General features: G+C 42.1%; 1 protein-coding gene and 1 long non-coding RNA gene across 2 annotated transcripts in view; one reads left to right on the plus strand and one right to left on the minus strand.

Annotated features, from left to right (window-relative positions):
- LOC117803334 overlaps positions 1–7,272 on the minus strand; it is a 39,519-nt gene extending 32,247 nt beyond the window's left edge. Inside the window, exon 1 of the long non-coding RNA XR_004627058.1 lies at positions 7,154–7,272. This is a non-coding gene — a long non-coding RNA (uncharacterized LOC117803334). The remainder of the gene's footprint in view (positions 1–7,153) is intronic.
- On the plus strand, positions 2,191–27,678 carry CRTAM (cytotoxic and regulatory T cell molecule). The gene is made up of 10 exons (XM_011216893.3): positions 2,191–2,286; positions 9,976–10,122; positions 12,667–12,819; positions 14,943–15,086; positions 15,987–16,148; positions 19,732–19,812; positions 21,937–22,014; positions 23,789–23,935; positions 25,493–25,579; positions 27,329–27,678. Exons 1-10 carry the CDS (start codon positions 2,241–2,243, stop codon positions 27,457–27,459), a joined length of 1,176 nt encoding a protein of 391 aa, XP_011215195.1. The 5' UTR covers positions 2,191–2,240; the 3' UTR covers positions 27,460–27,678.
- The last annotated feature ends 173 nt before the right edge of the window (positions 27,679–27,851 follow it).

Consider the following 27,851-nt stretch of genomic DNA (forward strand, 5'->3'; position numbering starts at 1 on the left):
AGAAGAGCCTGATGTGGGGCTCGATCCCATAACGCCGGGATCACGCCCTGAGCCGAAGGCAGACGCTTAACCACTGTGCCACCCACGCGCCCCGCAACTAATGAGTCTTTGAACACTACATCAAAAATTGATGATGTACTCTATGGTGGCTAACTGAACATTAAAAAATATCTAAAAAAATAAAAATAAAAAAATAAAGTGTACAATCCAAGGGAGGGGGGGAAAAAAGCCTGGAAGTACCCCGAGAATTTCATTAAAAAAAAAAAAAGAAAAAAGAAAAAGAAAAGAAAAAAAAGAAAAAAAATCAGACCAAAGACTGAAGTCTTGGCTCTGCCACTGACTATATCACTTTAAGCAAACTCCTTAATTCTCTATTTTAAAAAAATGGTAGGATGCAACTTATCCATTTCCTGTTTCCATAAGCAGGTCAATATAGTCAACAAGTAATTTATGGAGAATCCTCTCTGACCCCAGCCACACCAGCTGGGTGCAGAGTGAGGGCTAGCCCTACATGTCTTCGTTTCTGTTCCAGAACACTGTCTGTGTTGCTCAAACTTGACTTATGATACCCCAGAGAGCTTGTTAAACACACAGGTGGCTCCTCATCCAAGTAAGACTCTGATTCAGTCACTCCGGGGCCGACCCCAGCAAACTGCATTTTTTGGTTGGAGGCCCAAGGCCTTTGCATCATCATACAATTTGGGAAACATTACCTTATATCATGCTATGCCCCAAAAGAAAATTCTATTTTTTCTCCTCTTTTCATTCTATCTATTTTTTTTTTAAAGATTTTATTTATTTATTCGACAGAGATAGAGACAGCCAGCGAGAGAGGGAACACAAGCAGGGGGAGTGGGAGAGGAAGAAGCAGGCTCATAGCGGAAGAGCCTGATGTGGGGCTCACCCATAACGCCGGGATCACGCCCTGAGCCGAAGGCAGACGCTTAACCGCTGTGCCACCCAGGCGCCCCCATTCTATCTATTGAAATAGGCAAAATATTTGAGGGGCGCCTGGGTGGTTTGGTCGGTTAAGCATCTGACTCTTGATTGTGGCTAAGGTCATGATCTCAGGGTCGTGGGATCGAGCCCCGCATCGTGCTCCATGCTCAACAAAGAGTCTGCTTGAGGATCCTCTCTCTCCCCTCCCTTTGCCCCTACCCCTGTTCACACACTCGCTCGCTCTCTCTCAAATAAATAAAATCTGTAAAAAATTTAATAAAAAAGGTAAAATATTTGAAAGACATTTTTGGTGGATACAATTTTCTCCACCCAAAGTATCCACACATTTACAGAATAACGACATTTGTCTTTTTAAGTTTTATTATTTTTTTTAAAGTAATCTCTATACCCAAGTGAAGCTTGAACTCACGACCCCAAGATCAAGAGTCACATGCCCTGCCAACTGAGACAACCAGGTGCCCCATCATTTTAATTGGAACCAGTGAATATTATTTCTTTTATAATTTTCCAAACATTGTAGTCTAGACTATTTTTTAACCATAAATCTCTTAATATTTTGCTGTGTGGCCAAGAAAAAATGAAATAGCATATCTCAATTTGCCCAATTAATGACAAATACCAAAATGGTTCACTTGCCTATTGTCACCCCCCCCACACTGGATCATATTCTCCTTAAAAACAAAGAATTTATCTTTTATATAGGCTATCTTGGAACAGTACGTATTAGATGACTGGATAGATGTAGAAATGGATGGATGGATAGATGGGTAGAGTAAATTGGTACAGGTTTTTTAAACGATCAAATAATGTGAGTGAATGAATTCTGCCTCTGAAAACCATTATACGTTGGTTGTCAGAAATAAAATATTCACAAAGGTTCAGCAAAAACTGTCTGGGTATCATTGTCTAATACACTAGAAAAGTGACAACAAGGTTACATTACCACACTGGGAAATTTTAATCTCTCTCCCACCCCATCCTCCCCCCAAAAGCCTCACAACCTAGTTGATGTACTACCCACGTGTGGCAGAATGATTTGTGCCACCAACACATCACTCACACCTCTCCACAATCGAGATGACACATGCGGTCCCTAAATGTTCCACCCGGAGGTATTTTGGGGGCAGCGAGCCAAGAGGGGGCTTCCAGAGCCAATGGAGGCGTTGAGATACATGAGGTCACAGAGCCGCTGCCTCTCCCCCTTCAAAAGAAACCACTCTGCTCCCTTTATTTCAGAATCTAGAGGAAGTTGACGAAGTGTGACAACAGCGAGGCACGACATGTGGTGGAGACTTTGCAGCTTGCTGGCTTGGTTCCCCTTACAAGGTAAGGACTTCGAGCTCATTTCTTACGATACTCAGTTGACCTGTATTTTACATCCGCCTATCAGTCGACTGCATTCAGAGGACCCACGACAGCAGACAACCCAGGTAAGTATGTGATTACCTTCCAGGCTACGCCACGATCACACATGGGGGGATGTTACTCCTTTATTTAATCTCTTGTTCAACTGCTAATGAGTATAGCAAGGGTCACAGACAGTAGTATGTGTCTCTGTGGTGTTTATGTTATGGCAAAATGTAACAAGCTTATTAGGTTCTGTCTCTTAAATGTACGCCAGGTGGAAAGGCATCAGTGTGGGATTTTAAAAGCTTCCTTGCTGCAGAAGCCTTAGCCAGATCACTTGAGTTCTCTAAAAACCCAATGTCTGCATCTTGCAATGTAGAAATGATTAATAATGTTCAACGACCAAACTCCCTGGATTTTTAAAGGGATCAAATTTCAAAATGTGAAAGCACTTCGAAGACGGCAAAGTGCTCTGCAACTCTCCATTGGTTCAGAGATAATAATGAGCCCCAGGGAAAAATTCCTGCTTATTTTTTGAGTCAGTTATACTTTACATTGTATTATAATTTTCGCACTTGATTTTTGATGCTTACTGAATTCTAATGTAGCACGATGAAAATTAAAGACACTGTTGCCTTTTTAGCACAGGTCAAATTATTCCTGCACAAAAAGGGTAGGTGTCTGTAAATCTCTGATTGCCACTTGTACCGACTTCTCACAAAAGTAGCCATGCCTAAATGTATTGCTTGCTTTTTGTGTGTGCGTTTCTAGATATTGAACTGAAGTATAGCTATGTTTCAGGTGAGGCATCTGTCCTTCTGAATCTGCATTCACCATAGAACTGCATCTGAAGGACACTATTTTAAAAAACTAGATTTCCTATTTTATGTAGTATTTCCATTTCCTATTTTATACAATTAAATTCAATGCTTTCTTTTTTCGTCCCTATACTCTGAGGCACTTAATATGAATTCAATATTTGGTAATAAATAATATTAGTTTCTTCAATAAGTGGCTTAAAGAACAGCTCATACATTCAGGAAAAGTACATTTAGACAGCTAAAATTAGGCTGTTTTCAATTATTCCAAAGTTTAAAGCCCTTAACTGACTTTCAAAGTTATGGCCTCATTAAAATATCTCACAAAAAAAGTTTTGAAATAAAAACAATAATCCTATCTTAAGGCAAACCTAAGACAACTCTTTTAGAATACAAATTACTATTTATACTATTTATAATACTATCAAATACTATTTATAAAGAGAGGAGAAAAATATATTTATTGTGCATGTGCAGGGGCGGGCACTTAATATTAATTACATTTCATCCTAGCACAGATACTGAGGTATTAGTATCCTTACCCCAATTTACACGAGAAAACGGAGTTTAAAAGAAGTTGGGTAACCTGCCCACGTTTTCAGAGCTGGTAAATCAGCCTGCACAGCATATATATAAGAATTATCTCGTGAGACATTTAGAGTGTGTGTGTGCGTCTTTCTTCAAGGTTGTGATAGAAAGTGTTTCCTTAATGTAGATCAAAAGTTTGAAAGCCACTGATTTATACAATTTGGAAGATGAGCTATTGAAAAATCCCAACCTGTAAACTCACCCAGAAGGCATTTAGGCTCAATGTTATTGAGCACAAATTGTCCCCTCTGACCTAACCTTGCTCAGGCCCATCAGAGTCCCAAATAGGAAGGGAGCTNAGCAAGGGTCACAGACAGTAGTATGTGTCTCTGTGGTGTTTATGTTATGGCAAAATGTAACAAGCTTATTAGGTTCTGTCTCTTAAATGTACGCCAGGTGGAAAGGCATCAGTGTGGGATTTTAAAAGCTTCCTTGCTGCAGAAGCCTTAGCCAGATCACTTGAGTTCTCTAAAAACCCAATGTCTGCATCTTGCAATGANAAAGAAAGTGCTTCTTAATGTAGATCAAAAGTTTGAAAGCCACTGATTTATACAATTTGGAAGATGAGCTATTGAAAAATCCCAATCTGTAAACTCACCCAGAAGGCATTTAGGCTCAATGGTATTGAGCACAAATTGTCCCCTCTGACCTAACCTTGCTCAGGCCCATCAGAGTCCCAAATAGGAAGGGAGCTGACCACATTGCTTTCTTGTTAGTAAAAAGGCGGCAAATCCTCAACTTTGACNTAGAAATGATTAATAATGTTCAACGACCAAACTCCCTGGATTTTTAAAGGGATCAAATTTCAAAATGTGAAAGCACTTCGAAGACGGCAAAGTGCTCTGCAACTCTCCATTGGTTCAGAGATAATAATGAGCCCCAGGGAAAAATTCCTGCTTATTTTTTGAGTCAGTTATACTTTACATTGTATTATAATTTTCGCACTTGATTTTTNGCAAATCCTCAACTTTGACAACACTCTACGCTGTCAGCTGTTTTTAGCTATGAATCATGGGAGATCACTGTGCCTTCTTCCACCACGCAACTTCTAAGGCTGCCAAGAGCTATGGACAAAAAAAGTCCCATAATCTTGGAGCCTGCCTCTTTTCAAGGTCACTATCCACGTACATAGCCTTTAGGATGGGTAAAATACAGCAAGAATGAAGAACTTTTCAAAATTAATCCCATTCACCTATATTGCGGATGATGAAAATCCAATCTGAACCTTTTATCCTGGTCTTTAGTGGAGGGTAGGATGCAGGAAACAAGTTGCAAATTCAAGGTTCTGTTGATATTCCTTTTGACCATGTTTGTTGTTTTGGACCATGAAAAAGTCCCATGTTTGTTGACATTTTGAGATGCCTTCTTGAAAGCCATACTGGAAATAAGTTTGGCAAAGCCAGATTCATATTCACCCTTGTGTTTTCTCTCTTGATTCTATCTAAAAAATAATAATCCTTTTTTATAATGATCTAAATTGAAGCATTTTTGCCTACTACTTTGTAATAGTCATGTAAATAGGGCACTGATTTGAGACATTCATCTTTGTCTTTGGTTTTAACTCAGCTCAAGTCTTTCTCACGCAACATAACAATAACAGAGAGAAGTTGGCATCCTATTACACTCTATTACTGAATGTATAAATGTCCACGTTTTTAGCCATTAATTCAACTAATACTTAAAATCTTTTTTAAGAATTTATTCATTTGAGAGAGAGAGTGTGTGAGCAAGAGAACACAAGCAGGGGGGAAGGGAGAGGGAGAAGCAGACTCCCTGCTGTGCAGGGATTCCCGATGTGGGGCTCGATCCCAGGACCCTGAGATCATGACCTGAGCCAAAGGCAGACACCCAACCAACTGAGCCACGCAAGCGCCCAATACTTAAAATTTTATTTTGAAAAAAATAAATAAATAAAATCTTACTTTGTGTTAGGTCCTGGGACTGTAAAATGAATGGCAAACAACTCCTCCATGGGAAGTTTACAATCTCCACACAGAGAGATACTTGTAACCAGATATAAAGCACTGTGCTAAGTGCTATAATAGAAGTCCATTCAAAACCTTTAAGGATCTGGAGAAGAGGGCAGGTCATTGTGGGGAAGGAGGAGGCTGAACACTGGTTAGGCAGGTTTGACCAAAGTGGTGTAATTTGAGTTGAGTCTTAGAGGAGGTGAAAATATCCAGGTGGTGGTCCCGCCTGGCTGGCTCAGTCAGTTAAGTATCTGACTCTTGATTTCAGCTCAGGGCATGATCTCAGGGTCATGAGATAGAGCCCTGCATGGAGCCCTCCTTCGGGCTCCTCGCTGAGTGTGCAACCTGCTTAAGATTCTCTCTCCCTCTCCCATCCTCTTTAAAAAAAAAAAGAAAGAAAGAAAAAAAAAAAAAAGGAAAAGCATCCAGGTCACTAGAACAGCATAGGCAAAGTGTTTTCTTGAGCCTGGACCTGGCCGTGGCTGGTGGCCACATTAGATACAAGCAAACAGTGGAGCAGAACAGGTGGTGTGTCTGTGCTCGGTGTGTGGGGAGCCTAGGGAGACACTAGAAATGATGAGCTCCAATGGGACATGATGAGCTTGGGGTCCCCACAGGATAGACTTGCTCTGTTCTGGAGTCTTTAAATTTATTGCTTGCAATCATTAGGCTACTAAGGTAAGAAAAAAAAAATATTTTACCCCTTCTTCAGTCTACCATGATAACCTCTAGTAGAGGGGAGATCAGACACTGCAACTCTCAAAATCTTGGGGAAAACCAAGAAATCCTAAGAACTACACAGATTTCATCTATGTGTGCTTTGGTAGAGGTTGTGACTGCTGCTGGCCCTTTTGCAAGAGGGTTGGTCACCCGTGTTTTGGGGTGAAGCCACTGCACTGATAAGACCATTAGAATTCCTGAGGTTGGGGGTGGAGTGATGGAGATCACCGGTTCTATTTCCATATATAAACCAGTCACAATCTATAACCCCAGGGTCAACCAGCAGCCTCACAACACATGGCCTTGCATGGATGGATGAATCCAGTCAGAAGTCAATAATCCACTCTCTACACATGACCTACCAGCAGTAAGGGGGGGGGGAACCTCCCAGGAGAAACTCCGCAGCTGTTCACTGCCACGCTTTGCCCTCCTGGCCTCTGTCGCGCCCCGTCGGGCTACCGTACAGACTGGAACTCTGAAGCCCAGCCGGGGAGCCTAGGAAGTAGGCACACAGCGCTCAGGATCCATACAAGAAAAGCTAAGGGTGCATAAGGATATCCGTGTTTTTCGAGCCTGCAGGGGAGGAAGTGGTGAGCAAAGAAGGTAACCCACACCCCTCCCTCTGACAAAGAAGGTGAAAGTTTGACTCCAAACTTAGATGAAAAAACATATGTCTATAAAAGATGAGTTCCAGTTTAGTTCGCAATGGCAATGAGAGAATCCTGGGGAACTTTCCCTTAGGAGACGTACCATGGAAACGCGGGTACAGGGATCTTCCTCTCCCAACTGTTAGCAGAGCCGAGACACACCGAACACTGTTTGCAAGCACTCGCAGCTGAAGCAGTGTGTGTCTGTGGCTTCTCTCCGGGGCTATTCTTCCTTTCTACAATGATTTCCTGTCTCTAAATCAAGCATGGGGTCTGCACGATAACACTGCAAAAGAAATCAGCCTGTAAAGCTAAAGGCAGGGCTTGGAGCAGAGTAAACAGCCATTATTCCACGCCACAAACACAGCCCTTTCCACGTGAAACCCAGGCATTTATAATTGTGGTCAGTAGGGTGATATTAAATTCTCAGCAACAAGACAGAACACTAATCTTAGGAGATACGATTCTTTAGCACATGCTAAAAAGCCACCCTATGGTTCATTACAATTTTTTAAACATTGTAAGAATCAAATAGCAATTTAATTCAAAAACGCACATCCCAGGAAAAAGACATCTTTAAAATGGAAGACATTTATTCATAAACAGGCTACAGATAAATCTCACCACTCCCATTTCCCCAAACGCAGGCTTCCTGTCTAGACACTCGCTTTGCCAAAGGTAAGAACATGGGCAAAACTTTTCAGTATCAACGTCTGGCCTGAAGGATGAAATTAGGGCATGTTGCTTTAACAGTGGTCTTTATTCTATCGTTGATTCAACATAGTAACTTCCCTCCTGTCTCTCAGTATTCTTATTAACAACAGGAGACCAAAGATATCTGTCCATCGTCTGCTTTATGCTGCCGTCATGAAAGCTGGCATTAAACCATCACTTTTCAAGCTCACACTGTGATACTTTCTATAAGGAATGAATTTTAGAGAAATATAAAATTGTCGCTGCCCTCTAGAAACTTCAATCTGTGGGAAGCAGGATAACGTACAAGAACTAGAAAATAAAGCAAGAATCAAGATGGGAATGATTATGGAAGCAATGGAAGGTAGAGAGTTCTAGATTAAATTTCTTGGCTCAGAAGCTCCTTAACCTTAGAAGAAATTCCATTGTCATCTCTACTAATAGTATCTTTATTACTCAGTTATGGGTTGATTTTATAGATGAAAATATTTCCAAATGACCCCAACCGAAGCAGAATTCTGGGCTTTGCTTCAATGCTCTTATGAAAACACAGTATCTTTTTATGGACTCTTCATTGCTCATTATAGTATTGGCTGATGATATGGGTATTTTTCCATCAGAACTCAAGCAAACTTTTTTCCCATGAAAGTCAATACAAATACAATACAGCAATTCTGGGTTATTATTGCCAGAGGCTAGATTGAAATTAATGACCTAGAAATGGAACAAACTAAAAAGTCTACATCAGTTAATTCCCAGGCCTCTCCAAAGCATTTCTCCTAATACTCGAAATCTATCACAAGGAAATAAACTCCTTCTTTCTTTCTCTCTCTTTTTTTTAAGGTTTAAGATGATGCAGGGAAAATCATTACATTTGCTATTCATAATTTATAACCCCACAGCATTCCTCTGTTTATGGAAGTGTTTTGTACTTTCATTGATAAGAATTGTCTAGTCCTCAGAAAAAAAGATTTTTTTTTTAATTTAAAACTTGAAGAAATCACAGATGGCAAGAAATGTGCCAAATCAGCAGTAAAGCCAATTTGTTTTATTTTTTTATCAATTTCCTTTTTGGGAGAACGCATTTGCAGCTGCTTACAACCAATTGTTTATCGTTCTCTGGGGGTTGTGATTTGGGGAAATTAGACTCTCATGTTTGCCTGGAGAAAGTGTTGCTGTGGACAATTGAATTGGAAGAAGTCTTCTAGAATATCCTTCCTCTGGCATAGAAGCTCTTTTGCAGGTGGGGCTTACCTACTCCCTGTGAACACCACTTGGAATCCAGACACATAACTTATACTTAAAGCCACAAGTCACTTGTTTCACACATTGAGGCCAGAAAGGCTGACTTTTCTGGGGTCTCATCATTTAGACAGTTTGACCTAGTTACGTAACCATGGACTCTGAAGAACGTAGACATGGGTACAGATCCCAGGACCTGTGACCTTCAACCTCTATTCCTTCATATAAAGAGCCTGCAAAATAATTCTTTCTTTATAGGGTTAGTTCAAAAGTTAAATTAGGGGCGCCTGGGTGGCACGGCGGTTAAGCGTCTGCCTTCGGCTCAGGGCATGATCCCGGCGTTATGGAATCGAGTCCCACATCAGGCTCCTCTGCTGTGAGCCTGCTTCTTCCTCTCCCACTCCTCCTGCTTGTGTTCCCTCTCTCACTGGCTTGTCTCTGTCTCTGTCGAATAAATAAATAAAATCTTAAAAAAAAAACAGTTAAATTAAATATAGGTTAACGCAGCCTGGCAGAGTTCCTGGCGTAAGAGAGAGCAAGTGCCCAATAGAGGTTGTTCAATATTTTCCTTCTTTTCTATTAAAATCTCACCCCTTCATTCAGACCTCCTTCAGGAGACATCTTACTGCTCCTGCGTACCGTGCTTGCTCCTTTGTATTGATTTATGTTTTTGTTTCTAAGAAGTATGTAATCAGGGGAGCCTGGGTGGCTCAGTCGGTTAAGCATCTGACTCTTGATTTTGGCTCAGGTCAAGATCTCAGGATCGTGAGATCGAGCTGAGCATGGAGCCCGCGTAAGGGTCTCTCTCCCTCTCCTTTTACCCCTCTCCCCCTGCTCACGCTCTCTCTCTCTCTTAAACAAATTTTTTTAAAAAGTATGTAATGAATGACAGAATGAATGAATGAGGTTGTGTTGAGAATAAGTCCTGCCTCGGCTCAGGAGTGTCTTGGCCATGCCAGCCTGACTGTCCCCAATTCTCTTCCTCTGCAGAAGCCTTTCTGACTAACCACACAGAAACAGTCACCGTGGAGGAAGGCCAGACGCTCATTCTAAAGTGTGTCGCTTCTCAGGGGAAGACCACCTCCCTGCAGTGGCTGGCCCCGTCAGGGTTCACCATTTTTTTAAATGAGCATCCTGGTAAGTGAAAGAAAAAAAAAATCACCACTAGACCTCAACCTGAGGGATTTTCCAGACAGACAAGTTGGTGGGATAGAAACCAACATGAGTCATCCAATGGTGGGCTTGGCCCACCTACTATTACGTGAGGGTCACACCCAGAGGCCTATTATTTTACATATGGCTGCTTTTTCTGACAGGAAGTCTGAAATGGAAACCCCACCAGAATGGTTGGTAAAGGGGGGCTCAAGTTACAAAGCACATTTCCATGCCCACACCTCAACCCCACATCATTCTTTTACTCTTAGCAACGATGAAACTACCAGCAGCAGCAATCGAGAGGCCACAGACGGACTGGAGGCCCTTTTTCCTCCTGCAGCTAATGCCATCGCCCCACTTCTGAGGCCAGCTGCTTCGTTTTCCAGCTGAGCAATTCAAAATCACATCCCAAAGCTCCCTTCCAGATACCTCCTTTACTCCTGTGGGTCTCAACACAAAAGCAAGATCGCTGAGCAACTGAGGAACGGGACAGGGCATACTACTTTGGACGGAAGGGTAGTCATACCTATGTTCACAAACACACATTGAGTCCCAGAGGCCTGAGATGGAAAGGGACTCTCCCCGCGTCCCCCACCAGTTTCACTGAGATATAATAGACACGTAAACCTGGATTAGTATAAGGTGTACAATGACCTAACACTATGTATTTACTGCAAAATAACTGGGAAGTCTAGTTAACATCCATCTGCTCACACAGTCACAATGGAGGTTTTTTGTTTGTTTTTTGTGTTTTTTCTTAAGGAAAGGGATTCTTAAAAGTCTATTTAGTTCATCTCCTTGGACAGGATTTACTAACCCCTCCCCTTCATAATGAGACCCTTGTATATCTCCATTTAATATTCTGAACTGCCAATTACTTGGAAAAGTCTCCAAAACAGCAAAGTTCTGCCTTGTAAAAGCAGAGCCTCTAAAAAACTTGATGTGCTATGGAGCATTTTTTAAAGATGTATTTATTTTAGAGAGAGAGAGAGTGTGTGTGTGTGTGTGCGCGCGCGCACAAGCAGGAGAGGCAGAGGGAGAGGCAGGGAGAGAATCTCAAGCAGATTCTGCACTGAGCGTGGAGCCCAACACGGGGCTTAATCCCAGGACCCTGAGATCACAATCTGAGCAGAAAGCCGGAGTCAGAAGTTTAACTGGCTGAGCCACCCACGCGCCCCTACGTTATGAAACATTATTAACTATCACGATGTTCAACATAAACTTACCATATATTTCAAGCTAAATAAACTATCAATAGTAGATTCCAATAAAGTAAGTAGATGTTAATTGTTAAAAAGTTCTGAGAAAAAACGTTGAGTAGAGATCATTCCTGTTACATAATGCTTTCTTTTGTTTTGGTTTGGTTTTTAGTAAACTGGGAGAAGATGGGCACTCTCAAATTTCTACAGCAGGATACCTGGATTGAACTTGGTGATACTTAACCAAGGGTCGTTCTTGCCTTCTCCGGGACGTATGGCAATGTCTGGAGAGAGTTCGGGTTGTTATAACTGGAGAAAAGCAGGGGGGTCTGGCATCTCATGGGTAGAGAGGTCAGGATTGCTGCTAAATGTCTTACAGTGTCCAGGATGGCCCCCACAGCGGAGAATTATGGGCTCAGAAGTCAATAGTGCTGAGACTGAGAGTGGCTGAATTCTAGCTCAGGTAACACCAGTGTCCCAGGACACACAGCCATTAGTTCAGATGAGAAACAACCTTCCTGGGTCAGCCATTCAAGGTTTAACTATTTTAGGCTTTCTCATGTTACAAATCCAAAGAGAGAGAGAGACACAACCACTCCTTTCAGGAGCCTCTGATTTGCTAAGGGACCTATGACCTGAGATGGAAATCCAGGTCAATATAAAACCAAAAAACAAAACAACAACAAAAATAACCAAACACTTGCTATCATCTTTGGGAAACTTCAAATAATAATACACTTCTAAAAAATTAAAAATAAAAGGGGCACCTGGCTGGCTCAGTCAGTAGACCGTGCAACTCTTGATCTCGGGGTTATGAGTTCAAGCTTCACACTGTGTATAGAGATTAACTTAAAAAAATATTTAAAAATAAAAAGTACCCAAATGGAGTAATGGATAGCCACGCATTTATCTTGCGTTCTTCACATCCATTGTGACAGGACAACCTCAAATCAATCATATTTCGAAGAGGGAAATCTAATGAGACATTTTTCATAATGTAAGAAAATGAAGGAAAAAATTAATCATCCCACAATCCAAACCCTTCACCAGAGTATCGTTCATTTCCTACATGCCCAAATAAAGCAAACGGTTTAATTCGCAGATCCTAGTATCAAAATATTTCATTTCCTAAACAAATGTCGAGCCATTGAGAGAGAGGCATCCAGCTGGGAACACTAGATTTTGGAAGGCAGCTCAACCGAAGATGTGACATTTGTTCCGTCAAAGTGTGAAATTCAAAAGCCATTCCTGTGAATAATCAATCCGCTGAGAGACTGTATTCATCTGATCGCTTTCTTCCTAACCGCTCTTTTCCCCTCTTGTCCAGCTTTAAAAAATCCCAAATACCAGCTTCTTCATCACTCCACCAACCAGCTCGCCATCAGTGTGCTTAACGTCACCCAGCGAGATGACGGCGTGTACAAGTGTTTACATTACGGTGACTCCGTGAGAACAAAGAAAGTAAAGGTGATCGTGCTAGGTAGGTGCCCCGACAGCCAGCACACCCAGCACGGGAGCCACGGACTTAGGAACAGGACGGAACATTCTTAAACATCACATTTCCGTTAGAAATATTGCCTATAGCAAAGCATTTTCTCAGGCACCTCTACCATCTTTTGTTGAGAAGAAAACAGAAAGGAGCGTTGTGCACAGGGAGCCCTAGATGAAAATGGGACTTTGTGAAATTTGTCTTTGGCCTCAGTTAAGTTTCCTGTCTAGGGAACTAAGAGAAAGGAGAATTAATACTTGATAAGCTGCTGTTATGTGCCAGGCGCTGTGCTAAGCTCCAGGGAATCCAAGAGGAATCGGGATCCCTGCCCACAAGCAGTTGGCCCACCAGTCTAGGCGGGCAAAATGTATGTCGATAAAGTAAAACCTAACAGCACATCCTAAGACAGAGTGAATTGAGATGTAACTGCACTGGACAATTGGCTCACGTCCTCTGCCAAAAAACCAGGTCCTCTCTTCCGGTGGGAGGTGGGGCTGGGAGGTATGGATAGGAAGGGACTGTCTCCTGATGGCCTGGGACTCACTCAGTTCTGTGGATGGTCTGCTGTGTTCAGGTGTAAGCCTTACTGTCTTTACTTTTCTGCTTTTTGTGATGGAACAGATCAATTATAAACATCACTTTTTATTGATCTCTAATTCAGGTCAATTATACACATTGCTTTTTATTGATCTCTAAGTGACATAATTGCACATATCACGAATGAATGTCTTAGGCTGCTTCTGTTGAATTCATATAGCATGGAGCCTGCCATAAAGTAAAGGCACAGGAACAAAGTGTCTGGGAAGGAACGGGTCCCTAGGGGTGTTGAGAACCAATGGGACTCAGCCCACCTTTCTGGCCACCGTTCACAGCACTCTGGCTCATGCGGCTTGTGTACTCTTCTGAGCTCTTCTCACACTCCCTGCATACCTCCGTCACTGCATTTAAAGCATGATCTTTTAACTAACAGCTTAGGGGTGGAGTCTATCACCAGCCTGTTAACTCCTCAAAGGGCTTATCTTTTCCATATTTGTACTGCCAGCATCGAACACGCTTCTCGTGCCTACTTGGAGCTGACTTTGCAATGCCCGTGGCAGATAAATGAGCAAATCAATGTGAAAGGGTGCAGTTCTGGACCAAAGTGTGAAGTAGAATGGGAAAGAGGAAGAAGTTAGACTACCTAAAAAGTACACTTGACCCTTGAACCACACAGGTTTGAATTGTGCAGGTCCACTTATATGCAAATTTTTTAAATCAATACAGTCCGGTACTATAAATGTATTTTCTCTTCCTTATGATTTTCTTAATAACATTTTCTTTTCTCTAGCTGACTTTATTGTAAGAATACAATAGAGCACACAAAACGTACAAAGTAGGTGTTAATCAACTATTCGTGTTATCAGTAAGGTTTCCCATCAACAGTAGGCTGTTGGTTAAGTTTGTGGGGAATCAAAAGTTGTACATGGATTTTCAACTATGTGGTGGTCAGGGGAGGCGTCGGCGCCCCTAATCCCCACATTGTTCAAGGGTCAACTCTATTTCCAAGACAGGAGTAGGAAAAAAAGGACCAATGCCCCCTTAATAAAAAAAAATACATCTTTGATATTAGGAGGGGACAGAACTAACTCACTTTGAGGTAAGTCATATACTCATGCAAGTCTAGAACTGAAACAGCCAACTCATAAACCAATTCCTTTGTGTCACAGACAAGGAAGCTGACCCACCAAGACGTTGAGGGACATACAATGGTTCTTACAATAACTGGTAACAGATGGAACCAGATTTCAGGTCTATACTCCTCACCTGTGCTCTACCAGTCAAATACAGTCAAAGGGCAAATGTACAAATTGTCGTGGTAACATTGGGAATTTCCAGGGACTAATCATACACTGGGTAACAAGCAATGGGACTACAGCCAAGGTAGCTTTACAAGTACATAAAAGCCCTTTAACTGTATTCTGGGAAAGATCAAGTTAAAGATCAAGTTAAAAGAAAAAAATGCCCATTATTTAGACCATACGCTACAATGATCCCTATAGATTATTAGACTCCGTGCTTTACTGGGGGATATGTAGATCAGCTCATTGAGCACAGAAAAATCAACTCTCTTCCAGCAACACCTTCCATGCCAACCCTGGAAGCTTCAGTTATCAGAATGCCAGATGGAAAAGAACATGTTACGCTTAAGTGCTCCACTGTGAGAAGCAAGCCCCCTCCGCAGATAACCTGGATTTTAGGGAATGGCCTAGAGCTCTATGGTAAGTAGGGACAGGGTTCTCTTTCCTCCTTTGTTTTCCTTCCTACTGAAATTTCCAAGGAATTTTTAAATCCTCTGGCACCCTCTGGTGGTATCAGGTGCTGGAAAATAACATTCAATAATGCGTTTTTTCCACACAAATTATCTTTATAACCTATTGATATTATGTCTTCATCTTGAAAACCTATCACAAAAAATATGATTGCATGTTTATACTTAAAGTAGAAACCTAAAATGGGATATTATGGCCTCTTAAAATTCAACAAAATTTCATATATAGGTACAATATAGCTATTACCTCTGCATGAACTTTTTAGCAGACACAAATTTGAAAATACATTTAACATAATGCTTGTATATTGGAACAGGTAAGATCCTCCTTATAAAGTATGCTATGATATCATACCCTCAATAAAAATATTACGGTACCAAAGAATCTAAACTTTGATTAGATTGAAGCAGGGTTCATGGTCCTGCTTGGGAACTGTTTCTAGTTTGTTTACATTGTAACGTATGTTCCATAATCAGAGAGACATTCAGTCCAATACCAATTCTACATCATTATAAGACCTCTCCTTTCATTTGCCTTATTCATTCACCCTGAGTAAGGTCTTAGGTTTTGTGTTTGGCAACATCAGGCTGTCCTTGTGTAACCATGATAAGCTTTGGATTTTTTTTTCCCCAGTAGTGAAGGTTTATAGAAACCTAACCACTGTTATTCACCTGCTTCCCTCTGTGACTAGGGCCAAGCAGGTACAAGGCAGCTGAGCGAATCTAGAATGAGCTTAGAAGTCTAATAGCTTGGCCAAGATGTCAGGGCCATTGGTCCCTGAGAGAAGCAAACCCACCCAATGGTATTAAGTAGCCACAACCTCACGCACCTCTTCAATTTGCTCCATAGGTGAAACCCACCATGAATTTGAAACTGACAGAAAGATATGTAATAGCAGCAGCATCCTCAGAGTCCGCACATATGGCAAAAACTCCACAGTGGACTGCGTCATCCGACACAAGGGCCTACAAGGAAGAAAACTGGTAGCACCCTTCCGATTTGAAGACTTGGGTAAGAAGAATGAATGACTGTCTTTAATCGTGTTTTAATTTACCTTAATATTACACTATCAAACAAAATTGAATGGAATGGGAAGAGTCCTTCAGAGCGAGATCACTGTCCACAAAGCTCTCCTGACAGCAAATTCCTTTAATGATTGAAATTTCTCCAGCTGAGCGTCATGACGCACCTGTTCCAACATTCAGAACCCCAGTTGTGCAGATAGCCTAGCAGGGCGCCATATGCAAATAGCGTCATGCTTGCTTTTTGATAATGACAGCTGGCATAACTTGGCCTTAGATAGTTTTATTGCAGTCATGTTTTCAGAGAGGTCATCTGAAGCATCCTTTATCTTTGTAATCAACCCAAAAGGAGATAATAGCAACTGAAATAAATCTAAACTTGTCAACATTATTTTATGTTAATATAAAACACTCACACAGTCAAATTAAGCCATGATTACTTTTTAGATTTATTTTGTTATAACTGTTTTGCAGATTTTAGTTTAACCATGGTAGTATTCTGGGCAGAACAAATACTAATAAATAAAATGTCAAATAGTAAACGTGAAGAGGAGTTGCCTCCATTTTCAGAATGTGTTCTTCGATTCCTTCATCAAAAGCAAAAAATAATAATTTTAAAACTCTAGAAAGCTTTCTCTTTTTTGAGAGAAAGAGAAAGAGTGAGTCAAGAGGGAGAGAGAATCTCAAGCAGGCTTTATGCCCAGCACAGAGCCCAAAGCAGGACTCGATCCCATGACCCTCAGATCATGACCTGAGTCGAAATCAAGAGTTGGACGCTTCATCGACTGAGCCACCCAGGTGCCCCTAGAAAACTTTTTGAGCCAAGAAGTATCTAATAAGAAGTACCATGAATCACACACCTATAATTAATAAGGCTCTGACCTTCGTGATTTTGTAAGGTACTTCTCAGGGTACAAAGAATCCTTCAAGTGCGAGGATTCACTCACACCAGCAAAGGAGGGAGCTGCTGGGTAAGGAAACATTCGTTGAGAAAGCTGTTCATGATATAACTAATGCAAGGCACTCGTTAAGGAGGATGCCATCATGGGAAAAGTGCCCTGCAGCCTTGTGGGGGTGCTGCTGTGGCTAACGGCTCCCCCCTCACTACCACGTACTTTCCACTAGTCACTTTCTCAAACCAAAAGTAGCAAGTCTTGAGGAAGCTGCATCTAGAAGAGTGGGGCCCCACAGACTGGGCTGGCTACTGCAATCTGACGCAGATAGCCCTGCCTCTCCATGACTCGTCCCCCTCCAGCCCCTCCTGTCAGTGGAGCATAGCACATACGGGGGGTGCTTCTGAAAGACACTGGAGTCTGAAGCTGGGCTTGATCTCACGATCCTGAGATCATACTCAGAGCTGAAACCAAGAGTTGGGCGTTCAACCAACTGAGCCACCCAGTCGCCCTGACATTCAGATTCTTAAACAAAAGAACCAATGATATTGAAAAAATACGTATTTTTACTTTTCAGTTATTGCTCAGGCCATCTACAAAAATTACTCCGGAGGGGAAATCAGGTTCTTCTCCATTGTGGCCATAGTTTCAAAGGACTCAAAAATCCTAGCCATAAAATGCTTCTAATAATAATAGGACAGGACTTGACTTTTATTTCTGATCTCACTATCGATTATTCAGCACCCACTGCCAGATCTCCATTAAGTATTTAAAGAGCAACTCCAGTATCAGCTCCTGGCAGCTTCCATAGGTTTCTGGCTTCTTTCCCTTCAGCGAGCGATTACACTGACATACAGTTATTACCTGTTTCATTCATCCGGTGAGTTTAAAAAGTTTGTTTAGCTGAGGATGCTCTAAAACACGTTTACAAGGAAGGGTTCTGACCCCTTTCATCCCCGCGCTCTGCATGGTAGGACCTGGGAAAACGATCATCAGGCAAGCGCCGTATCTGGGATTACGCGTAGTGTCTTCCTTTGAAACACCCACACTTAGATGCGTGTGAAAGTGCAATGCTTGGAGGAGAACAGAGCAGGAATAGATCAGAGCCTCTTCAAAATGATTTACTTCATTGATTTCGTATTCCAAATGAGGAATCTTGATTTCCTATTACTTAACTGGAGGTAGGATTTAAAAAAAAAAAAAACCCTTGAGCAATAGTTCTCAAACTTATGGATTTCGGGACCCCTCTACACTCCTATAAATAATTGAGGACCCCAAAGAATTTTTACTTATATGAATTGTATCTTTCAGTATTTACATATTAGAAATTAAAACTGAAAAAAAAAGTTTAAATGTTTATCTAAAAAATAATCTGCTACATATAAACAGAAATGGCATATTTGTGTGGAAAAATAACTATTTTGCAACACCAAAACATTAGTAAGAAAAATGGCTCTGTTTTTCATTCTGAAATCTCTTTGGTATCTGGTTTAATATAAAACAATTAGGTTTGGGGTGCCTGGGGGCTCAGTCAGTTGAGTGTCTGACTCTTGGCTTTGGCTCAGGTCATGATCTCAGGGTCCTGGGATGGAGCCCCACCTCAGGCTCCTTGCTCAGCAGGGAGTCTGCTTCTCCCTCTCCCTCTGCCTGCTTGTGCTCTCTTTCTCTCTCAAATAAATAAATACTTTTAAATATAAAAATAAAAAAGTAAAATGCTGAGAAGCACCCACAGATTCCATAAACACATTACCCACCTGTCACATATCGGTATCAATATTTATAAAATTTCAGGCACCTTTTCTATACACTCCTTGGTGACAGACCTGTTCATTGGTCAAATCTCTGCTAAGCTGAATGTCTGGAAACATCCCCAAACATTATTTTGTGTGTTTTGTTTTGTTTTTTTAGAGAGAGAGAAGGGGGGAGGGGCAGAGGGAGAGAGAGAATCTTAAGCAGGCTCCATGCTCAGCATGGAGTCCGACTCAGGGCTCGATCTTACAACCCTGAGATCATGACCTGAGCCCAAATCAAGAGTCGGACGCTTCACCGACGGACCCACCCAGGCGCCCCAAACATCGTTTTCCACTATACAATATTCCATTTGTAAGCAATGTGTTTAATAAATAGCAAAGCAGTGTTAAGCATGTTGTAGGAATAACTCATTAATTCTTGGGGGGAAAAAAAAACCTCCAAAGGTAAATGCCGCTAGTAGTTCCATTTTACAGTTAAGGAAAAACTGAGCATTCAAGAGATTGGGCTCAATCGCACTCGGCAGCAAGCAAGTTAACAGCATCAGAATTCAACCCAGTCTGCCTGTGACCAACTCCAAGGCCCCCTAAGTAATACATAAGGAGGGAGATAGGTGACGGGGCAGATAGACAGAAGGACTGACAGATAGTTGAGACAGAGACAGCCAGCAGATAGCCTTTGCGTACCACTGCGAAACACAGCGCTCCGGCTCCAGCCTGCCGTACTTCTCAGCCAGGCAGCCTAGCAGATGGGCTAGCAGCAGGATAGAGATGCGAAAACCCGAGCAAGAGCTGCAGCCCGCTTTGAGGTTCCTGAAAAACACCCACAGGCAGGTAGCAGCCAAATACATTCTCCAGCCCACTGTCCTGAGCACCATGTGGGTGAAACTGCTCTCCGTAGTTGCAGATTTCTGTTTTTCCCCTTTCCTAGTTACTGATCGAGAGACGGCTTCAGAGGCCCTGGAGAAAAGCTCCCCATCCTCTCAAGACCCTCAGCAGCCCACTAGTACTGGTAAGTGTCAACCCATTAAGACTGAAAAAAAAAAAATCCTCTCTCCTTGGAAAGGGTCAATTTTCCGTTCTCATTTCTATGATTTTTTTTTTAATTTTTAACTTTTTTTTTTAAAAGGGGGGAGAAAGAGAGAGGCGGGGAGGGGAGGGCAGAAGGAGAGGGGGAGAGAGAGAACCTTCAACAGGCTCCATGCCCACCCTGGGGGCTGACACAAGGCTCCATCCCGGGACCCTGAGATCATGACCTGAGCTGAAATCAAGAGTTGGACGCTTAACCGACTGAGCCACCCAGGCGCCCCTGAAATTTTAACTTTTAATAAGGCTATGCGGGATGCCCTGCCCTGGCCGCAGCTTTGTGGTGTTCTGGACGAGCTCCCTACCAGCAGTGTTCTTAATGGGATGGGCTTCAGGGTAACTAATGCCTTGTCAGTTCAGCGCTGTTTTGCTTCATACACACACACACACACACACACACACACACACACACACACACACGATCGTGACATTTGAATTTCCTCTGCGGTAAAGGGCAAGGTTGAATTCATTTATGGAGAGACTCATTTCTTTGTTTTTTTCATTCAGAACAGACCAAACGCTAAATAAAGGCTTGGTTTCAGCAAAGGGCAAAGAAGCAGGATCTGGAGATTTGGGGCTTTTGGCCACCGAATAACAAAATCACCTTTGAAAGCACATCAGGGACTTGGTTGTCAAGAACTCGGTTTTTGATGACAGGATTGAACTCTAAATGCAGATTTTAGAAAGCCTGGATTACAATGCCAGTGTTTTAGACAGAGCCCACTGGGTGGTTAGCTCTGGGCAATGAGCATATATTTACCTTTGTATTTTACCTGGCGTAGTATCCGGCATGAGCCGGTGCTCAGGAAATGCCGTATAAATGAATAAACACACGTATGAATACCTTCACTTGTTATGGTGTTTTGAGCAAGAAAGCCTTTTCCAGAAAGGGCCTTAGCTCCTATATGTCCTCTTTCTGTTGCAAATAGTGGGTCTATAAGAATTTCCTTGAGTGGAATAAGGCTTTCATATCATTACCACGTTCATAGTTTTGAGTATCAGATCACGTTTTTAAAAATGTTTATCTGGAATAATATTTAGAAGTAAATGTTTGGGGCTTTTAAACACAGATAAAAATAATACGTACCATCCAGTCTTCTGAAGGGCAACGGAAACTGAAAACGATCTGCTTTAATAATCCAATATTTGTAAACGTGTTTAGAATCTGCTTGTCTTTAAATTGACGTACAGCGCCACTAAACAACCCAGTTTCCTGCTCTGCTTTTCCATCTATAACATAAGATTTAATATGGTTTCTAAATTTCCTTTCAGCTTTCCATTTCTACGATTTTATTACTGTTACTAATACCCGTTTCCAGCAGAATGGGTGGTGTCATTCCCGGCGGGATCCACACAGTGGCGCTGTGTAATGGGCTAAAAAGCAAGAGACGGTGGTTGGGTGGGGGCAGGAGTAGAGAGGATACGCAACAAAATCAGAAAAACACGATCTTTCATTTCTGTGACTTCTCCCACCTAGCAAAAGCATCCCAAGGACATGCCCCTTCTAAGCGGGAGAGGCAAGCAGAGGTTTGAATGACAAGGGAGCCTGTTTTTTCACATAAAAATCATTGCTTCTCAGGCTGTGGGTTTTCTTCCCACAAGGCTTGGGATGCCAGTCTTCAGGGGCCTGGTGTTATCTTGCACCATTCTGAAGGCCTGATTCAGGAAGCAAGTATAAAATAGTGGTTTATGTTTTGCATTCTGAATGTCGACGTTGGCTCCATCACTTCGCAGCTCCGTGGCTTCAGACAACGTACTTAGCTTCTCCAAGTCTCTATTCAGAGCTGCAGTGAGAAACCTACCGAATGCTCTGTTTGAGGGCTGAGCCCAGAGCTGGTGTTCAGTAAACATCTAGCTTTTAAAAATAAGGTGAAATGAGCCCATTTGCAACTATTTCTGGAAGAAGTCAGTAGTTCAAAAATGGTCTTGTTGTTTTTAAGGAGGACCACTTAATTTGGTTTCCAGAGCTGCTCTGCTGCCTTGGAATGGCTGTGTATATACACACAGTTCGTATACAGTACATATCACGTCTTAATTTCTTTCAACTTAGTGGCAGTAATGGAAGATTCTAGTACAACAGACAAGGAAGAGAAAGAACAAACCACTCGAGGCCCTGCCTTGGCCACTGGTAAGCCTCCCCCCTTCCCCAGCATTTAGAATAAACACTTGACATTTTAACCTCTTAATCAATAAATCCAATGGCCTTTTTCAGTCCCCATTTTTCTTGACCTTTCTATTGGTTAATCATTCCCTTGTTCCTTGACTTAGTTGCCTCCCTGGTTTCCTTGACATACTCCGCCTTGTTCTGTGACTTTTTTGCTAACCACTCCTTCCCTGTGTCCATCAGAGAACTTCCCTTCCTCCTCTGGCTTCTTGTATTTGGATACACTTCTGACTTTACCTCTCCATCCTTGATTCTTCCCTTAATTCTTAAAGAGTTTATCCATTCCCAAGGTTGTTCCTATTACCACCAGGCAGAAAATTTCCATACTTACACTTCCAGAACATTCTCCTGAGAATTAATCCCTGTTTCATTCCATCTCCTACATCCCTGTTGCTGGATTTTCTGCCATCTCCTTGAACTTAACATCACTAAAAGCCAAAGAGCACCTTTCCCCACAAAACCACCTCGTCCAAATGATCACACAGGCCCCAAACCTGGGCGTCATCCTTCGTTCCTGTGTAAGTATGTACACACAAAGACATAGAGAATCAGTCCTTCTCCAAGGACTTCTGAGTCTCCTCTTCCAGAATTTTGTCGACTATCACTGCCACCCCTGGTCCAGACCCTCATCATCTCCTGCACAAAGTCCTGTGACTTCAGTTTCTCCTCTTGTGGTCCATTTTTAGGACTATGATCAAAACACCCCTTTGCATTCTTCACACCTGTGTTCAGAGAACATCTGCGGCTCCCCCAGTCTCCCATGCAGAGCAGAAACTTCAAAGCCTCCATCAAGCGCCCTCCATCCCCTGCCTCTGCGGTCCTGGCTCTAAAGTCGCAACAAGAACACACATTTTCTCTGACAACATCATCCCATTTTGACTGCCCTGCCCTCGCTGTCCTGAACTGCTCCTGAAGAAAGGAAAGGCCTCATCTTCCTTCTCCTTACTCTTAAGGCCAAGGTCTTCACTGAGAACTTTCCTAACTCAGGGACCACTCCTGCTTCTGAATCCCTGAGCACATTATGGGGTTAGCACACACGGGTCTAGAATTTGGCATAGATTTCTGACTTCTGTTGATTCATGTGTTTGTTTCCATGGAGAGAGAACTACGCCCTAAAGCACAGGGACCGTGTCTCATGCACAGTGTTCTACACGAAGCTAGGGCTCCTTAACTGCTTGTTGGTTGAGAGGGGGCCAGGACATCTGGGCAAAACTAGAGCCCATAGGATTAGAAGGTGAAGTTTAGAAAGATCTTCAAGACCTCACCTAATTTATATCCAAAGGCCTTCAGGTGGGACCACATTTAACCTAGCCAACATTCATGGATTTCATTTTATTTGCATAGTTTTTCACACTCCTTAACAACCTCTCCTGCTGCTAACTACACCTTGCTAAAAAAAAAAAAAATCATTCCTTACAGCTCATTTAAGTCCCCTGACTATAATTTAAGTCAATATTCTTGCATGTTTTCTCTACAAACGAAACATCACGGCTTCGATATCTCTGTAACTAAGAGCATTTTCCAAATCACCTCACAGAATGGCTTTGTTTGTGTGCCTGATGGCTTGTTTTCAGAGAATAGGTAATATGAATCTCTTTCCCTTCAGGGTAAAGCTCTCTGTTTTTTTATCTGAGTTGCCTATCAGCTGACACTACACGTTGAAAGTATCGTGCACATTCCTCCGTAACAGAAACAAACCAACCTTGAACTGTCTAAATTCCTTTCATTTTCTGTATAGAAGCCAGTCTTCAGTATGTGGGCATGATCAGGAAGAAAAATGGCATTCTGCTGCTCACCCTTGTGTCCTTCCTCATCTTCATACTCTTCATCATCGTCCAGCTCTTCATAATGAAGCTTCGGAAAGCGCACGTGGTGTGGAAAAGAGGTGAGAGGCAGAGGCCCTGATGGGGCGTGCAAGGCGTTGCAACACTGGGCCACGACAAAGGAAATTCTGCCAACTAAAGCTTTTCTCTTTGATGCTGCACAATCTGTTTGATAAGTGCTGTCATTCAAATAAGCAATTGTTTGTTTTGCAGTAAATACAGAAAGTGAATCTCCAGGGGCTATAATCAAGGAGTGTATAACCAAGAGAAATTAGAGTAGCTCCGGGAATTGACATGAAATTATAAAAGCTTCTAGTCACAAAAGGATCCTGAGTGAAAAACTCATTCGTTCATTCAGAAAGCATTCATTGAGCACCTCTTGTGTGCCAGGCACTGTTCCAGGCATGGGGGATGCCTCTATCAACAAGAGAGAGCAGGTCTCTGCTCTCAAGGAGTTCATATTCCAGGGATGTCCAATCAAAGGGTGAATATAGACTGTTTTGGTTCTGTTCTTACTTTGAAAGAATGTATTCAGCCTCCTTAACCATAATATGCTAGTAATGTTTCCCAAGCATTCTGATTAAAAAGTTATCATTGGAAACACTATATATATAATTTATCTAGCATGGAAGATATCTATTACAATGCATAGATTTAACACATATCAGGGCTGGAAGGGACCTTAGAAGTTATCCAGAATAACAATCTACTCAATTCATTCCATCTGTGTGTACCAGGATTAAACTCCTCCTTAATTCTGAGTGATTATTTAGACCTATGCTACCCAATACAGTGACCACAATATGGCTATTGAGCACTTGAAACGTGGCTAGTCGCTTTTGAGAGGTGCTGGAAGAATAAAATGGACACCCAACTTTGAAAGCTCAATATACACACACACACACACACACACAAATATGTCTAATAATAATATATTGGGTATACTAGGTAAATAAAATATATTATTAAATTAATTTCACCTGCTTCTTTTTGCTCTTTGAGCACAGCCACTAGAAAACTCAGAATTACACATGTGGTTCGTATTCTGGTGGTCCTGGGCATCGTGGATTTAGCCACATATGTCTCCAACGCCTCCAGTAGCAGAGAACTCATTATGTCCCAAAGCAAAACACTACCCCTTTGAATGACTCTCACCCTATTAAAACTACAACTTCTCCTAATTTGATGCCAATCTCTCTATATATTCAGCTGGACTAACTTTCCTCATAAAGAGACCTAGAGACAGGGTCTGGCTTTTCAGCTCTACCGCGCACCAGTCAAGTGCCATAGTATTGTTCCAAAATCTCCCATTAATGCTTCACCCCCATAGTTCTTTAAGAGCTACTGGAATTGTTCCATCTCAAAGAATAATATTTGATTCTAATCTGTGGTCATTTGATTTCCACAACTCTTATGCTGCCTAGCACAGTGCCCGTAGGAATCATAGCAAAAAAACCAAAAACGATCCTCGGAATGAATGAGGACATGAGGTATGGGAGGGGGCTTGGCAAGTCCACTGTTGTGCAGACAGAGTGATCATCTTATTCAAATCAACATTTGTACATATAGGTGCTATCTGGGGCACCCGAAATTAAAAACATAGTTTTCTTTTCTTGCAGAGAATGAAATCTCAGAACACACTCTGGAAAGTTACAAATCGAGGTCAAATAATGAAGAAACATCATCCCAAGAGAAAAAGGGCCAAAGTAAGTCAATTACATGACCTTAAATTTGAAAAATGAGTTTCATTAATTTGTTGCCTTTAAGGAGGAGGGTAAAAATCAAAGCCTGATTTTTAGCACTAGAAAGTCAATCGACCTAAATCATCTTCTAGAATATAAGTGCATCTTCCAAAAACGAAAAGGAGTGACCATAAAGTTCCAATGGCTGCAGATATGCCCCTGTGGGAAGCCATCCCTGAGTGCTCGCTGTCACACACAGGCACGTCCTGGGACTATGTGTCCCTCTGTGCTCTGGGTATCTTACAAACATCTTAACAATCCAGCACTTTCCACACCCCACACCATCCGGTCATTTCTAATGTGTTGACGTAGCTACCACAGTCGTCCTTCAGGTGGTGAGTAGCTAGGTTGATCTACGTTGTGTCCCCAGATTCTAACACGGGTCCTGATGCAAGTGGAGTAGTTGATACATTTGTGTTGAATAAATGAACACAAAGCTTAACTGACTCAAGCAAACATGTTTTGGGTTTTTGGATGACTCCATTGTAGTTTTTCAAGCAAAATATGTAAACAAAGTGAAAGGAAGAATTTCTAAAAGGAGATTGTGTGTTGTGTGTGTGTGCGTGTGTGCACACACGTGTGTATTCTTGGCAAAAATCTAGTAGAGAGCAGCTACAGGAAAGCAAGAATCTTCTACCCTTCTTTCAACCACTTTGGTTCCTCCATTGCAAATTAACTTACTCTGCCTGCTGAGAATTGCAAGATACACAGAAGAGCTTAGCTGCTAGTTTCTATTGGTTTCACTGAGGTTTTCGTAGGAAGCTGGCCTTTCACAACACCTCTGCCTTTTTTTTGCTTTGACCTAGTAAGGTGTGAAGTGGAAAGAATCACTGTACTCGCTGGAGCAGGGGAACAAGAGAGCAGACCGTGAGAACGGGGGTGGGAGAGGGAAGTCTGTGCAAGGCGCAGAAGGTCTGCTGTATTGTACATTTCTAGAACATCAGTGCTCTTTCCTCAACTGGCAAGTAGGAGAATTTTGTCAGTATGATGTGTTAGTTGGATTGTTTCCTATGCCAATTTTCTTAAGCAAGGGGAACCAAAGCAGTAGGTGAAGAATGATAACTTTTAGCAGGAAAAGAGAAGACTTCGGCTCAGCCACTAAACAAGCAGAAAGCCTTTGAGTCTCCACTTTAAGGAGTTTAAAGGACTTTAAGTCCTCAACTACCTTCACTCAAGGCTCCCTTCCCAGAAAGGTCCATCCCTAGGGGCTGGCCACGGATTGTGGGAGGTGGTACTTCCTACAGCGCTCCAGCCTGCACTTCCTGCCTCCTTCCCTGGGCTCCCTCAAACCCAGCATTTCAACTTCACTGTGTTGGCTCACTTAAAAGGCAACCTCTGGAGCTGTCTCCAGCTCCGTGTGTAGACTTCCATGGCCTTTGAGTGGTCTGCCCCAACCCTATGTTTCCCGTAAGCCCTGTTACTTTTAGTATGAAATTTGCTAAATACAGTGTGGGGTTTTTTTTTTTTCGGGTTTTTTTAGAGCAGAAATGTCTATATATTTTATTTCAGGTATACTAGCATATTTATGTAAGAAGCCTTTTTTTAAAAAATCAGCCTATAACAATGCATTCAGTTATGATATGCATCCATTTCAGATTTGACTTTTAAGCCATGAACATATGAACCTTTAAATACCATGTGCAATTGAAGTGTCTCAAATAAACGGGTGCAGTATTGTTCAAAATCAATGATCATCTTCGACGTGTCTTTCAGCTTTCCCCTCGAAGAGCTACGTAAACTACATCACACAGCTGTACTCAGAAGCAAAAACAAAGAGGAAGGAAAATGCACTAAATTCCAAATTAAAAGGAGAGCCCACTCCTATACCAGAGAGCATTGTGTAGCACTCCCTGCCATAGAAAATATGATTCGGGGGGCAGCCACGTCATCACAGTGGAGCAGCCAATGGGAAGGAGCATAATGACTGTCACATGAAAAACAGACTTTGAGCGCCATGCAAGATGGCGTCCTCCCATGGCAGTCTGCTCTGGATTCAGAGCTGTGAAGTGAGGACCAGACTGTGGACACAAAAGCTTCATTGTTTTAAAAGAGAAAGAAAAAAGNCTTTGAGCGCCATGCAAGATGGCGTCCTCCCATGGCAGTCTGCTCTGGATTCAGAGCTGTGAAGTGAGGACCGGACTGTGGACACAAAAGCTTCATTGTTTAAAAGAGAAAGAAAGAAAAGAAAAGAAAAGAAAAGAAAAGAAAAGAAAAGAAAAGAAAAGAAAAGAAAAGA

This window comes from Ailuropoda melanoleuca, chromosome 8 (genome assembly GCF_002007445.2).
Source record: "Ailuropoda melanoleuca isolate Jingjing chromosome 8, ASM200744v2, whole genome shotgun sequence".
NCBI lineage: Eukaryota > Metazoa > Chordata > Mammalia > Carnivora > Ursidae > Ailuropoda > Ailuropoda melanoleuca.